The sequence below is a fragment of the Lampris incognitus genome, chromosome 1, assembly GCF_029633865.1.
Source record: "Lampris incognitus isolate fLamInc1 chromosome 1, fLamInc1.hap2, whole genome shotgun sequence".
Lineage (NCBI taxonomy): Eukaryota > Metazoa > Chordata > Actinopteri > Lampriformes > Lampridae > Lampris > Lampris incognitus.
The window spans coordinates 153,138,353-153,155,063 of NC_079211.1; the positions used below are offsets into that span (position 1 = coordinate 153,138,353).

At 46.2% G+C, this 16,711-nt stretch overlaps 1 protein-coding gene across 2 annotated transcripts in view; it reads left to right on the forward strand.

The window, feature by feature from the left end:
* Nucleotides 1–791: 791 nt before the first annotated feature.
* The window catches only part of mapk1 (mitogen-activated protein kinase 1), an 84,890-nt gene continuing 68,970 nt past the window's right edge, over nt 792–16,711 (forward strand). For both annotated transcript variants that reach the window (XM_056276503.1, XM_056276427.1), the window contains exon 1: nt 792–1,229. In XM_056276503.1, the coding sequence (XP_056132478.1) occupies nt 1,084–1,229 (146 nt within the window). In that variant the 5' untranslated portion in view covers nt 792–1,083. The remainder of the gene's footprint in view (nt 1,230–16,711) is intronic.

Below are 16,711 nucleotides of genomic sequence, written 5' to 3' on the forward strand. Positions count from 1 at the left end.
TCGATTGTTCAAAATGCTATTAAACACCTTCCCCAGACTACTGCTCATGCAAATGCCTCTGAAATTATTAGGATCCAATTTGTCTCCATTTTTATGAATGGGAGTTATAAGCCCTTTGCTCCAGGTGTCAGGAAGATATCCCGGACTTAGAACAATGTTGAACAATTTGAGTACTGCCCTTTGCAGCTCAGGTGTGCTGTTTTTAAGCATCTCGCTTAAAAACCACCACATCTCTCTCTCCGTCCCCCCCCCTCTCTCTCTTCCTCTCTCTCTTCCTCTCTCTCTCTCTCTCTCTTTCTCTCCCCCTCCCCCCCTCTCTCTCCCTCTCTTTCTGTCCCCCCCGTCTCTCTCTCTCTCACACACACACACACACACACACAGAAGAGACGGAGGGTGTCCTGTATGACGGTAGTATTCACGCTCAACCAGTCATAGGCTTCTTCCCAAGGGGTTATAATGCGATAACATATGTTATAGCTGGTCTATGTGATTGTTTGTACCATTGTATCTGAGAATGTGTTCAGTAAAGAATGGCGGGAAAAGGTACGCCATGTTGAAGGCGGGTTGCACCGTTGTGCTGCCGGATTAAACGTTCTTTATCAAGAAAAAAACGAGAAAAAAAGTAGTAGACGCAGAAGAAGAAGAAGCGGACGGAGGCAGTAGAAGAAGCAGACGACGACGAAGAAGCGGTAGAAGAAGAAGAAGAAGAAGAAGAAGAACTTCGCCGCAAGAGGGCGAGCGAGGGCGTAGCTCTCGGCCCTCCCTCCCTGCCTGCGCCGTGGTGGTGGTGCGGCCGCGGCGGCAGCGGCGGCAGCAGCAGCATCAGATCCCTCCGCAGCGCCGTTTGCCTGACTGGTGTGCTCGCTCCTGAAGGCGCGTGAGCGTGAAGTGCGCAAATAGAGTCCGCATCTCTGTGTGGAAGGCCTCTGCCCCGCTACAAGGAGCGCTCCGGTGACGGCCAAGCGGCGGATCTATCCTCCTCCTGCTCCTGCTGCTCCTCCTGCTCCTGCTCCTCCTGCTGCTGCTCCTGGTTTTCTCCTGCTCCAGATCTGTTAGGATAAAGGCGGAAAGACCGTGTTCGTAATGGCGACAGCTGCGGTATCTGGCCCTGCTGGCTGCGGCCCCAGCTCCGGATCGGCGGCCGAGCTGGTCCGCGGGCAGGCCTTCGACGTGGGGCCTCGCTACAGCAATCTGTCCTACATCGGAGAGGGCGCCTATGGGATGGTGTGGTAAGCCTTTATAAGCCCTTATAAGACTTCATAAGGTGACGTCTCGTTCACAGGTGCCACATCACGCCTTGCGTCGCTGCTGCGGCTGCTGCTGCTGCGGGAAACGTGCTCTCTCGCCGTTTCACCCCACCGCTACAGCTCCTCGCTGCTAGCGGCGGCTCGTTACTGGCGGCGGCTCGCCGGCGGCGGCCGGTGCGGCTCGTCACGTCTCGTCCACGCCGAATGTTGTAGTTTGGTTTCACGCCGTGTTCGCGACGTTTCCATGGACGGTTCTCCGTCATGGCTGCTGAGGTGTGCGAGGAAACTTTAACGCGCAGCGCAGCAGCTGCACAGACCTGTGTGGCACTTGCAGCCCCCAGTACTACATCCTCATCATATATGTATATATATATGTATATATATGTATATATGTATATATAAAATCCTGCCAGCCAAGTCAATCCTTTATCACACGGTACCAGCCTGTTTCACGCCACAAGCAGGCAACCACTGAAAGACTATATATATATATATATATTTATTTATTTGTTTGTTTATTTATTTTCTTTAACAGATGACTACAGTCCGTATGTCTGACCTGAATGTGCCAACAATATGCTTTACACGTACAAGGGATTTGTCTCGGCCAAGTAACCCAGTATACCATACATACATACACATACATACACACACACATACATACATACACACATACATACATATATACACATACGTACATACACACACATACATACAGGAAGTAGCCAATCAGAGCACCATAATGTGAAGTATAAATGGTTTATTATATACAAATACACATATAATAGTACTGGAAGACACGTCATCATGCTGCCTCACATGCATCATGCTGCAGTGGTGTACAAGACAAACATACAACTCGGTTACACACACGTTACGCCATGTTCCATTTAGTCCACCTGTCCTGAATGAATGTATTGTCTTGTGTTGGTCTGTGTATTGAGTCTTCAGCTGTTCACGACAGGAATGAAGTGACGTGAAAATGGGAAGTCAAGCTGACGTTTGAGTGTTCTCATGTAAAGGGCAGTTGACATAACATAACGTGTTGGTCCCGTGTCCCTCAGCTCTGCTGCACACTACTGTGTTGTGTAATGTGTAGTGTCTGTGCTGTGCTGTGCTGTGCTGTGCTGTGCTGTGCTGTGCTGTGCTGTGCAGCAGCCTGATGATGCTGTGTGGTCTTCCTGCGGTGGCTGCAGCGGTATCTCTGACGTAGTAACCTGACAGCACTGGCCCACAAAGAAGAAGCACAGACATCCACGTGACAGCCACTTGTCTCTCTGAAGAACAAGTTGAGCAGCTTATCGATCACTGTGTACTGAAACTTCTCTACGGTGTCATCCCCTTTAATGTTTGGCCATCAAAACCCGAACGAGGGGATGCGGCTGTAATCTGTACGCTGAGCCGGCGCGAGACGAGGCCTTGAGCGGCTCTGTCGACGGTGAAAGGATGCTTAGATCGAAGGACACTGCGCCAAAGTCCAGGATTATTTTCTCGCACTGACGGCTCATGTTTCCATTTGGACCTCGTAAGTGATGCGATGAGACGAAAGTCAGCAGGTGCAGAAGTTACAGTAAGTGTTGTATGACTCCATCAGGTCAGTGTCTGACACATGGTTGAAGTAGCATCTCCAGGTCTGGTCTCTGGCGACCAAGATGCCACTTTAGCCTTGCTCCTGTAGTCTTTGAGTTTAGGAAAGAATTGCTTATGTTCACACGTAACTGATTTCCCTCTCCACGATCGAACAGATGGCACCCGATTCCCCGTTTTTGTGGATTTTTGTTTGTAAGTGGTGCAGCAAATTACTCATATTGTGTGTTAAAACAACCGGAGTAGATGAAATGCAGTTTACTGTCAAGGTTTCAGTCACGTGTTAATGGTGGTCAAGGTCCAGTCAAGTGTCTGGTTCAGAATCCATCACTGTGAGGCGTTTAAAGCAGGGGGGCACTCAGCTTCATGGAGCTACGTACATAGTATGTGTGATCCTACTTGAATCCTGACTTCTGTCCTTCAGCTATTCTAATCAGGACTATGGCTGCAGTCAACCATTATTTTCATAATCCATGAATCTGTTGATTATTGTTTTGATGTCGTCTGTTTAAAGTCAACAACACTGATGGATGCCCAGCTTATCTTTCTAGAGTCTGCATCTTACATCTGTTTACTAGGCTGAGCAGCAGCCAAAAGAAAAGCTCCGGTGTTCGTTTCACAGTGATATGAATCGGAGGAAGGCGAGCAAGTCGTAGCTCCTATCAGGCTGCAGCCAACACCTTTGGTATGTTTACTTTGATGAATGACTCAAACAAGTAATCCACCACAAGTGTAGTTGATTAGTTTTCTGTCAACCGGCTCATTGGTTAATCCACCGATCGTTTCAGTGCTGATAATGACTTCAGCTCAGCCGAGATTGACCTAATCGATACAAGGTAGCAGATAGAACGCGTATTTGCAGACGTCTTTCTTTTCCGAACACCGTCAGTCGGTGTTGTTGGCAGTGTGGTTACCTGTGTGGTTTGGTAGGGACCGAATGTGAGATGAGTCTTGTTTTGGGGTGGCATCAAACAACACCCATCATGCAGCCGGCCCGGCTCCTGTGTTCATTCAGTACAGAAACAGGTGGGAGGGCCCGTGAGTTGTCTGCTGTAATTCAAACAGTACCGTTGAGCGGCTCCTGCTGACATCGGTAGTCCACGTGACTCTTCAGAGAGGAGGTGTCACTGGTGGTGCAGCTGTACAGTTCAGGTTGTTTCTCTCACAAGAACACCACTCTCCTCATTTCTCCCCTGCAGTAGCCTTGCTGACTCCTGCGACTCTGGCCAAGGGGACGGCACGACACAGGAGAGCTAACCTGACAGGCAGGACTCTGCAGTCTACACTCTCTACACCCTCTACACATTCTACACCCATCTACACATTCTACACCCTCTACACATTCTACACCATCTACACATTCTACAGTCTACACCATCTACACATTCTACACCATCTACACAGTCTACACCCATCTACACATTCTACACCCATCTACAGTCTACACCCTCTACACATTCTACACCATCTACACATTCTACATTCTACACCCATCTACAGTCTACACCATCTACACAGTCTACACCATCTACAGTCTACACCTATCTACACAGTACACAGTGTACACCATCTACACAGTCTACACTATCTACAGTCTACACCTATCTACACAGTCTACACCATCTACACTTTCTACACCCATCTGCACAGTTTACACCATCTACACAGTCTACACCATCTACAGTCTACACCCATCTACAACCCACTAACCCACTCCTCATGTTTAACCCACTCCTCATATTTAACCCACCTCTTGGATAATGGATGGATGGATGTGTAACCCACCCCTCATATTTATCCCACTCCTCATATTCATCCCACTCCTCATGTGTAACCCACTCTTCATGTTTAACCCACTCCTCATGTTTAACCCACTCCTCATATTTAACCCACTCCTGATGTTTAACCCACTTCTCTTATTTAACCCAGTCTTCATGTTTAACCCATTCCTCATGTTTAACCCACTCCTCATATTTAACCCACTCCTCATATTTAACCCACTTCTCTTATTTAACCCACTCCTCATGTTTAACCCATTCCTCATGTTTAACCCACTCCTCATATTTAACCCACTTCTTGGATAATGGATGGATGGATGTTTAACCCACTCCTCATATTCAACCCACTCCTCATGTTTAACCCACTCCTCATATTTAACCCACTCCTCATGTTTAACCCACTTCTCTTATTTAACCCAGTCTTCATGTTTAACCCATTCCTCATGTTTAACCCACTCCTCATATTTAACCCACTCCTGATGTTTAACCCACTTCTCTTATTTAACCCACTCCTCATGTTTAACCCAGTCTTCATGTTTAACCCATTCCTCATGTTTAACCCACTCCTCATATTTAACCCACTTCTTGGATAATGGATGGATGGATGTTTAACCCACTCCTCATGTTTAACCCACTCCTCATGTTAACCCACTCCTCATATTTAACCCACTCCTCATATTTAACCCACTTCTTGGATAATGGATGAATGGATGTTTAACCCACTCCTCTTATTTAACCCACTCCTCATGTTTAACCCACTCCTCATATTTAACCCACTTCTTGGATAATGGATGAATGGATGTTTAACCCACTCCTCATGTTTAACCCACTCCTCTTATTTAACCCACTCCTCATATTTAACCCACTCCTCATGTTTAACCCACTCCTCATATTTAACCCACTCCTCATGTTTAACCCACTCCTCTTATTTAACCCACTCCTCATATTTAACCCACTCCTCATGTTTAACCCACTCCTCATACTTAACCCACTCCCCATATTTAACCCACTCCTCATATTGCTTTGAGATGCAGCAAAACACTCCAAACAAGATTTCACCTCTTGCTGTGCCCTTTGAATCACCTTCTGGTTTATTACCAGGTGTTCATTACCAGATGTTCATTACCAGATGTTTATTACCAGATACCAGTTTGTGTGGAAGGTGTAGAAATGTGTTGTTTTTAGTGTGACTGGATACCAGTTTGTGTGGAAGGTGTAGAAATGTGTTGTTTCTAGTGTGACTGGATACCAGTTTGTGTGGAAGGTGTAGAAATGTGTTGTTTCTAGTGTGACTGGATACCAGTTTGTGTGGAAGGTGTAGAAATGTGTTGTTTCTAGTGTGACTGGATACCAGTTTGTGTGGAAAGTGTAGAAACTTGTTGTTTCTAGTGTGACTTGATACCACTTTATGTGGAAGGTGTACAAATGTGTTGTTTCTAGTGTGACCGGATATCAGTTTGTGTGGAAAGTGTAGAAATGTGTTGTTGCACGTCACACAACAGGAGCTGGACCATAATATACTGTTGAGGAAGGTACAAAGATCCTAATGTATCCATGGAAGCTCGTGGAGTGTTGTGTTTAAAATGTGTGTAACCCTCCCTCCTGTTGCTTCTGCTGCAGTAACTCTGCGCAGAAACTGGTGAACTTTGCTGCTTTACTACAGATTATATCATTTACTACAGATTTACTGCAGATTGTCATTTACTGCAGATTATGTCATTTACTACAGATGTACTGCAGATTGTGTAATTTTCTACAGATTTACTACAGATTATGTCATTTACTGCAGATTATGTAATTTACTATAGATTTACTTCAGATTATGTAATTTACTACAGTTTTACTACAGATTCAAAAAAAAGGGACTGGTTGTTAAAATCCCTAGTGTTTGCACTGCAACAGTTTCGGTGGGAAATAAACTGGAGATGTCTGCCAAGGTGACATTGCCACCACCAGGACACATCATCAGTTGTGTACCTCAGCATCACAGGGTGTTTCGGCCTTTTATCACGAGACACCCTCCGCTGAGGCAGGCCCACCACAGGTTGATCGGTCCAGGGTATGTGTCGTGTGGTTAGCTGTTCACCCTGGCAGCCCAGACGGCGTCTCTCGTTTTGATCCAGATCCAGTGGCTAGTCCTCTCAGCAGTGTCGGCTAGCTCTTTGATCGTTCTCCTGTGGGCCTGCCCGCTGACTCCTAGTTCCCTCAGGAGTTTTGCTGTGGAGCTGGCAACAAAGCCCCTACAACCCACCTCCACAGGGTGCACCTTCACCTTCCAGCCTCTTTCCTCTGCTTCGGCTGCTAGGTTGGCGTACCGCAGCTTCTTACGCTCGAACGCTTCATCGACTGCATCCTCCCAGGGGACTGTCAGCTCAGTGATGTAAGCAAGCTGGTTAGAATTGGACCAGAGGACAAGGTCTGGTCGCAAGATGGTTGTTAGGATCTCTGTCGGGAAGATGAGCTTCTGGCCTAACTCCACTCGCATTTCCCAATCCGTGGCTGAGTTTAGTGAGCCTAAATTGGGAAGTGAAGGGTTGGCCTTCAGTTTATACCCCTCTTGAACGAAAGCTGGAAACCACCGGGGCCCTTCCTGGTTGTTGTAATTTATTACAGATTTACTACAGATTATGTCATTTACTACAGATTTACCACAGATTATGTAATTTACTACAGATTTACTAAAGATTATGTAATTTACTACAGATTTACTACAGCTAGGTAATTTACTACAGTTTTACTACAGATTGTCTTTTACTACAGTTTTACTACAGATTATGTAATTTACTACAGATTTACCACAGATTATCTAATATACTACAGTTTTACTACAGATTATGTAATTTACTACAGATTTACTACAGCTATGTAATTTACTACAGTTTCACTACAGATTATGTCATTTACTAGTTTTACTAGATTATGTAATTTACTACAGATTTACCACAGATTATCTAATTTACTACAGTTTTACTACAGATTATGTAATTTACTACAGATTATGTAATTTACCACAGATTTACTACAGATTAAGTCATTTACTACAGATTTACTGCAGATTATGTAATTTACTATAGATTTACTTCAGATTATGTAATTTACTACAGTTTTACTACACATTATGTAATGTATTACAGATTTACTACAGATTATGTCATTTACTACAGATTTACCACAGATTGTCATTTACTACAGATTTACTACACATTATGTGATTTACTACAGCTTTACTACAGCTATGTAATTTACTACAGATTTACCACAGATTATGTAATTTACTAGTTTTCCTACAGATTATGTAGTTTACTACAGATTTACTTCAGATTATGTAATTCACTACAGATTTACTATAGATTAGGTAATTTACTACAGATTTACTGCAGATTATGTAATTTACTACACATTTACTGCAGATTATGTAATTTACTACCATTTTACTACAGGTTATGTAATTTACTACAGATTTTGTAATTTACTACAGATTATGTAATTTACTACAGTTTTACTACAGATTATGTCATTTACTACAGATTTACTACAGATTATATCATTTACTACAGTTTTACTACAGATTAAGTCATTTACTACAGATTTACTACAGATTATGTCATTTACCACAGATTTACTACAGATTATGTCATTTACCACAGATTTACTACAGATTAAGTAACACTGGAGACGTGGTCGAGCAGTCAGCTCAGCGTAATGTAAAACAGTATTGCAGTTTTGACTGTGAGGATGCTCAGTCCCCACTATCTGCAGTCTCCATACGTACCCTGCGTTCTCACACGGCCGGCACAGAAATGCCCCGTGTGTTTGATTGCAGGTAAAGCAACAGGTATGAATGAAAGTGTTCTGCAGCCACGTGTTTTTATAAGCTAACCGAGCAGTGGGACCTTGCAGAGGTCCTGAGGGGGAAGAGAAGGTCGCTGTCGGCAAGCAGCAGCAACGCTGCTTGTTGTCTGTCTGTGGTCATAGTTGGTTCAGTTGAGACTTCTGACAGGCTTATTAGTCTACATATGACAGAACTACGTGTAGTCTATACAGCAAAAACCTAAAAATGCAGCTTTTGTCTGGAAGAATCAGATTTCAGGTACAAATTGACCTGGCAGACATGGATCGGAAAGGAATTCAGTTGGTAAAGTTAATCTGGCATTTTAAAATCCAGCCGATTCTCAGTCTTGGTACTTGAGAGAAACGGGATAGGGTCGAGTCACATGTAAAATTACTTTTCAGCAACACTAGCAGCCTTTACCCGAAGACGTGGAGTCAGAGAACCACGACAGCTAATGTAAGGGCTTGCAGACATGCTGAATTGTTCCCATCACTCCGCAGATATGATGTCCATATTAAACAGCTGCATGTGCATGTGTGTGTGTGTGTGTGTGATGGACGGCATGTTGGTCCAGTTTAGAGGGAACCTGAAGTACACTTGTATGTAATCAATCAGTGCAAAAAACCCCTGGGTCACTATACAATAACATTATGCAGCTTACTGCTGATTTTATTGCATTGCGAGGTGGTGTTCAGGGATGGTGGGGAAATGAGCCTTTTGTAGGACTGGATGGGCGAACGCGAGACGCCGCTGACCAGTACTGGTGAGAGGAAAGGTCCCCCCCCTTTTCTCCCCAATTGTACTTGGCCAATTACCCCACTCTTCCGAGCCGCCCCAGTCGCTCCTCCACCCCCTCTGCTGATCCGAGGAGGGCTGCAGACTACCACATGCCTCCTCCCATACATGTGGAGTCACCAGCTGCTTCTTCATCCATCATGTAGTCATACTGTCTTCACCTGGGCAGTTCTTCATCCATCATGAAGTCATGCTGTCTTCACCTGGGCAGTTCTTCATCCATCATGAAGTCATACTGTCTTCACCTGGGCAGTCCTTCATCCATCATGAAGTCATGCTGTCTTCACCTGGGCAGTTCTTCATCCATCATGTAGTCATGCTGTCTTCACCTGGGCAGTTCTTCATCCATCATGAAGTCATGCTGTCTTCACCTGGGCTGTTCTTCATCCATCATGTAGTAATGCTGTCTTCACCTGGGCAGTTCTTCATCCATCATGTAGTCATGCTGTATTCACCTGGGCAGTTCTTCATCCATCATGTAGTCGTGCTGTATTCACCTGGGCAGTTCTTCATCCATCATGAAGTCATACTGTCTTCACCTGGGCAGTTCTTCATCCATCACGTAGTCATGCTGTCTTCACCTGGGCAGTTCTTCATCCATCATGTAGTCATGCTGTATTCACCTGGGCAGTTCTTCATCCATCATGTAGTCATGCTGTCTTCACCTGGGCAGTTCTTCATCCATCATGTAGTCGTGCTGTCTTCACCTGGGCAGTTCTTCATCCATCACGTAGTCATGCTGTCTTCACCTGGGCAGTTCTTCATCCATCACGTAGTCATGCTGTCTTCACCTGGGCAGTTCTTCATCCATCACGAAGTCATGCTGTCTTCACCTGGGCAGTTCTTCATCCATCATGTAGTAATGCTGTCTTCACCTGGGCAGTTCTTCATCCATCATGTAGTCGTGCTGTCTTCACCTGGGCAGTTCTTCATCCATCACGAAGTCATGCTGTCTTCACCTGGGCAGTTCTTCATCCATCACGTAGTCGTGCTGTATTCACCTGGGCAGTTCTTCATCCATCACGTAGTCCTGCTGTCTTCACCTGGGCAGTTCTTCATCCATCACGTAGTCGTGCTGTATTCACCTGGGCAGTTCTTCATCCATCATGTAGTCGTGCTGTCTTCACCTGGGCAGTTCTTCATCCATCATGTAGTCATGATGTCTTCACCTGGGCAGTTCTTCATCCATCACGTAGTCATGCTGTATTCACCTGGGCAGTTCTTCATCCATCACGTAGTCCTGCTGTCTTCACCTGGGCAGTTCTTCATCCATCATGTAGTCGTGCTGTATTCACCTGGGCAGTTCTTCATCCATCATGTAGTCGTGCTGTCTTCACCTGGGCAGTTCTTCATCCATCATGTAGTCGTGCTGTCTTCACCTGGGCAGTTCTTCATCCATCACGAAGTCATGCTGTCTTCACCTGGGCAGTTCTTCATCCATCATGTAGTCATGCTGTCTTCACCTGGGCAGTCCTTCATCCATCATGTAGTCATGCTGTCTTGTGTTCCAGGTGAGCAGCTGGAGAATTAGGATTTTGTGACGTTTCTTGTTTTGTCATTCACCTCCACGACAACCTCCTCTTTCACTTTCAGAAATTTTGGAAATTCCTGTCCTGATTATGAATAGTGCAGGAAACGGTCTTGCTGCTTCCTCAATGGAGCGAGTGCTGCGTCGAATTTCTTTTTTTCCAACTCAAAGCAGGCGAGTCGGTCCGCTTGGTTCTGTTTCCACATCGTATCCACACGAACAACACACACTGATGGAAGATGGTTGTAACGGACGTATTGTGAGGATGGCTTTATTAAAGGTTACACCGGTATATTTCCACGAGGTTAGTCGGGCAGCGTGCTTCGGTTCAGGGCTGAGAAATGTGTTGTGCTGGGAAAAGCTGTTTGGAGGCCGTTCTGCCTTTAATGAATGTGGAATTGTTTTGGCTGGAAAGAAAACATGGTTTAGAGATTATACAGTGGCTACTTGGATTAGGACTCTTACAAAGCCCAAAATTCATCACCCATCAAATGACGGTCGGTAGGAAGATCCGACCACAGTTATTAAATCAGGGGTATTCTAACCTTGGGGGTTGTCCCGGGTCGTCCTCTGTGTGGGGTTTGCAAGTTCTCCCCATGTCTGTGTGGGTTTCTTCCGGGTGCTCCGGTTTCCTCCCACAGTCCAAAGACATGTAGGTCAGGTGACTCAAAGACATGTAGGTCAGGTGTCTCGGCCGTACTACATTGTCCCTGTGTGTGTGTGTGTGTGTGTGTGTGTGTGTGTGTGTGTGTGTGTGTGTGTGTGTGTCAGCGTGCAGCCCTGTGATGGCCTGTCGGCCTGTCCAGGGTGTCTCCCCTCCTGCCACCCAGTGACTGCTGGGATAGGCTCCAGCATCCCCGTGACCCTGAGAGCAGGATAAGCTGTGTGGATGCTGGATGGATGATGGATGATGGATGATGGATGGATGGATGGATGGATGTGTTTGGTCGTTACAGGTTAACCTCATGTTCACTGCGAGGTTGTTCTGGGGTTGGACGAGGCAAAGCTCCCTGAACTGTTGGGGACCAGTGTTTTTCAGGACTGCAGTGAAATAAGCTTTATAGCCTTGGTGCTGAATTGGCTCTTGAAAAAGATTGGGTAACAAGGGGGATTTGGGCGGGGTTCACCAGGCATGCTTAACATGGCCCGGCAGATACACTTCTAGACATTGTTCAGTATTGTGCCTCTTACTGCAGGCTGAGCTGCTCTTGCACTTGGCTATATCATCAGGAGGGACTGGCCAGGACAGGGCCGGCAACCTTCACTGCCGCCTGAGCCGTTTCTGGTCCCAAAAAAAGAAAGTGTCTGGAGCAGCAAAACACATGTCAGCCTCATACTGAAGGTAACGCAGCATGTGAGGTCTAGATGAGCCGGTCATCGTTACTAACAGGTCTACATGAGCATCATTATGTGTCAGCACGTGGTGTGGCTCCTCTGCGGTGGGGATTCATGATGATTTGGTACTTGAACTGCGTTTCCATCACAGTAATGACGTGTTTTATTGCATTTATGAAACTATAGAACTACGTTAAAGAAAACGGTTTATATTTTTTGATATCTTTATTGGGGAATGGTATTACCAACAAAACACACAACTGAACAAAAGTCAGTTCAGTGCGAGGTAATCCTCTTCTTTCCTTCTGTAGCCACGTACCAGTCCTCAGGCCTGGGAGGAAAACACAAGGAAGGGTCATTCAGTTCACTGACAAACTCACAGCTTGGCCTATTAAAAGACCGCGCTGTCGGCCGTTCACTGCGGTTTGTGCTTCTGGACGTCACTGCAGATCTGCTCCGTATCAGGGCGGTCCTGCAGGCCCTGGTCTGTGGGGCGGCAGCCATATTTGGATCGTGTAGTTCATGGTTGGGGTCGAGAGACTCAACACTGGACACCATTATAGAGGTTGGGCAGAATGTGGAGGGAAAGGCACCGGGCCGCAGACATAGGCTATGACGCACATTTTGGTTGACGAAATGGCAAGACATTTTTTATTTGGTGTGGAGAACATAAGAATCTCTTACGGCCTGCAACAGTGACAAATGAAAATTAAACATTACAAAAATAACCGTTATTCATTTCCATATAATTTTTGTCAAAGCCACAGGAAGCCACTGCAGAGGGGCTGAAGAGCCACAGGTTGCTAACCCCCAGTCTAGGAAAAAAGAGGTTTTGCTATGAGCTTCTGGGGAAAACCACCAGGAATAATGTGGTGATGATTTGATTGAAAAGCACTAGAAGGGCGTCCGGGTAGTGTGGCGGTCTACTCCGTTGCCTACCAACACGGGGATCGCCAGCTCCAATCCCCGTGTTACCTCCGGCTTGGTCGGGCGTCCCTACAGACACAATTGGCCGTGTCTGCAGGTGGGAAGCCGGATTTGGGTATGTGTCCTGGTCGCTGCACTAGCGCCTCCTCTGGTCGGTCGGGGCACCTGTTCAGGGGAGAGGGGGAACTGGGGGGAATAATGTGATCCTCCCACACGCTATGTCCCCCTGGTGAAACTCCTCACTGTCAGGTGAAAAGAAGCGGCTGGTAACTCCGCATGTATGGGAGGAGGCATGTGGTAGTCTGCAGCCCTCCCCGGATCAGCAGAGGGGGGGGGAGCAGTGGCGGGGATGGCTCGGAAGAGTGGGGCGATTGACCAAGTACAATTGGGGAGGAAAGGGGGGGGGGGGATTGGATTTATAATAGGCAGCACGGTGGCGCAGTGGTTAGTGCGGTCGCCTCACGGCAAGAAGGTCCTGGGTTCGAGCCCCGGGGTAGTCCAACCTTGGTGGATCATCCCGGGTCGTCCTCTGTGTGGAGTTTGCATGTTCTCCCCATGTCTGCGTGGGTTTCCTCCGGGGGCTCTGGTTTCCTCCCACAGTCCAAAGACATGTGGGTCAGGTGAATCGGCCGTACTATATAGTCCCTAGGTGTGAATGTGTGTGTGTGTGTGTGTGTGTGTGTGTGTGTGTGAGCCCTGTAACGGTCTGGTGGCCTGCCCAATGACTGCTGGGATAGGCTCCAGCATCCCTGCGACCCTGAGAGCAGGGTAAGCGGTTCAGATAATGGATGGATAATACAAATGTTATTGCATTGTATAACAGTACAGAATGGTCCTCGGTGGTGGACAGACAGCTGTATGACCCATCACAGCAGCCTTCAGTGTTGCTGTGTGTGTCTTCACCTGCTGTGAAGTGTGTTTCTCACTGTCCTTTTGCAAAGACTGTTGCAGTGTGCAAGACGACACTTCTGCATGTCGTCTTCATGTCATCTCCACGTCATCTTCATTTCATCTTCGTCATCTCCACGTCATCTTCACATCTCCATGGCATCTCCACGTCATCTCCACGTCATCCCCATGTCATCTTCACGTCATCTCCACATCATCTTCATGTCATCTCCACGTCATCTTCATGTCATCTCCACATCATCTCCATGTCATCTTTATGTCATCTCTACGTCATCTTCATGTCATCTCCATGGCATCTTCATGTCATCTCCATGTCCTCTTCATGTTACCTTCATGTCATCTCCACGTCGTCTCCACATCATCTTCACATCATTTCCACATCGTCTCCACATCATCTTCATGTCCTCTTCATGTTACCTTCATGTCATCTCCACGTCATCCCCATGTCATCTCCACGTCATCTTCATGTCATCTTCACATCATCTCCACGTCATCCCCATGTCATCTCCACATCATCTCCACATCATCTTCACGTCATCTCCACATCATCTTCATGTCCTCTTCATGTTACCTTCATGTCATCTCCACGTCATCTTCATGTCATCTTCACATCATCTTCATGTCATCTTCATGTCATCTCCACGTCATCTTCATGTCATCTTCACATCATCTCCACGTCATCCCCATGTCATCTCCACATCATCTTGACATCATCTTCACGTCATCTTCACATCATCTCCATGTCATCTCCACGTCATCTCCACGTCATCTCCACATCATCTTCATGTCATCTCCACATCATCTTCACGTCATCTTCATGTCATCTCCACGTCATCTCCACGTCATCTTCACATCATCTTCATGTCATCTCCACGTCATCCCCACGTCATCCCCATGTCATCTCCACGTCATCTTCATGTCATCTTCACATCATCTCCACGTCATCCCCATGTCATCTCCACGTCATCTTCACGTCATCTCCACATCATCTTCATGTCATCTTCACGTCATCTCCACATCATCTTCACATCATCTTCACGTCATCTTCACATCATCCCCATGTCATCCCCACATCATCTTCATGTCATCTTCACATCATCTCCATGTCATCTCCACGTCATCTCCACATCATCTTCATGTCATCTTCACGTCATCTCCACATCATCTTCATGTCATCTTCACGTCATCTTCATGTCATCCTAACATCATCTTCATGTCATCTTCACGTCATCTCCACATCATCTCCATGTCATCTCCACATCATCTTCATGTCATCTTCACGTCATCTCCACATCATCTTCATGTCATCTTCATGTCATCTCCACATCATCTCCACATCATCTCCATGTCATCTCCACGTCATCTTCATGTCATCTTCACGTCATCTCCACATCATCTCCATGTCATCTCCACGTCATCTCCACATCATCTCCACATCATCTTCATGTCATCTTCACGTCATCTCCACATCATCTTCATGTCATCTTCACTTCATCTTCATGTCATCTCCACATCATCTTCATGTCATCTTCACGTCATCTCCACATCATCTTCATGTCATCTTCACGTCATCTTCATGTCATCTTCATGTCATCTCCACATCATCTTCATGTCATCTTCACGTCATCTCCACATCATCTTCATGTTATCTTCACGTCATCTTCATGTCATCTCCACGTCATCTTCATGTCATCTTCACGTCATCTCCACATCATCTTCATGTCATCTTCACGTCATTTCCACATCATCTTCACGTCATCTCCACATCATCTTCACGTCATCTTCATGTCATCTTCATGTCATCTCCACATCATCTTCACATCATCTCCACGTCATCTTCATGTTTTTTTTTGCCAGTGTGTGTTTGTCTTCATTAACAACGTGACTGTACTTAGTTACAACAAGTACATGTTTTGTCTCTCTCACAATCGATACACAGGTACGTATGCCAGCGCAACACACAAATGGCACTACTTCAACAGTTGTTTTTTTTTCTTAAATGTACAGACGATGGATGTTGTGAAATGCCTGCCAATGATGAAACTTCTTTTTATTTTAACTGGGGAAAAAAGTGAAGGGAGGAGAAACCAGTGAGAGGCAGAAGATACAGGCACTCAAAGCCCAAAATAACCCCACCGAGGCTGAGAGCAGGACAAGCCATACGCAGCAGCTTGTGTCGTCATGTTTGTTTTGTGCGTTACAGTGGAAAAGTAGACGTAGTTCAGTCATGAAAAATGCCGTGAATAGGTTGGGATGCGGCTCTGCTGAATCCTGTCAAATCTGACTAGGAAGACTACCGTGTGAGGAATATGTCGTGAAACTATCGATGACCCAGAAGCACATAATGCTGTGCAATGCACCTTTCACTTTTTCCATTGCAAATACCGCCATCTGCCACAGAGTAGGTGTCTGTTGGGGGTGGGGGACTCTAGAGTCAACAGTCTGTCTTATAGATACTCCCCCGGGGCAAACGTTAGAAGCTGATTCATTTCGGTAAACACAAATTCAATTGTACAACATAAATTCCAATTTGTATTTGTAAATCCTGCTCCGGCTGCGCTCTCTTTTTCCCTGCGGATCTTGGATCTTGACACATCGACCATCTGATGGTGAACTGCTGCCTATGTACAGTTTCATTCTGCCATGAGCCAACCTCTTGAAATGCCAACGTGGCGCCCATCTCATCTCCACGGCAACCTCTCTTCCTCTGACGTCAGTACCACTGTTCTGCAGCCAATCCGAGGCGAGAACTGGAAGAGGGAGAAGTAGCGCC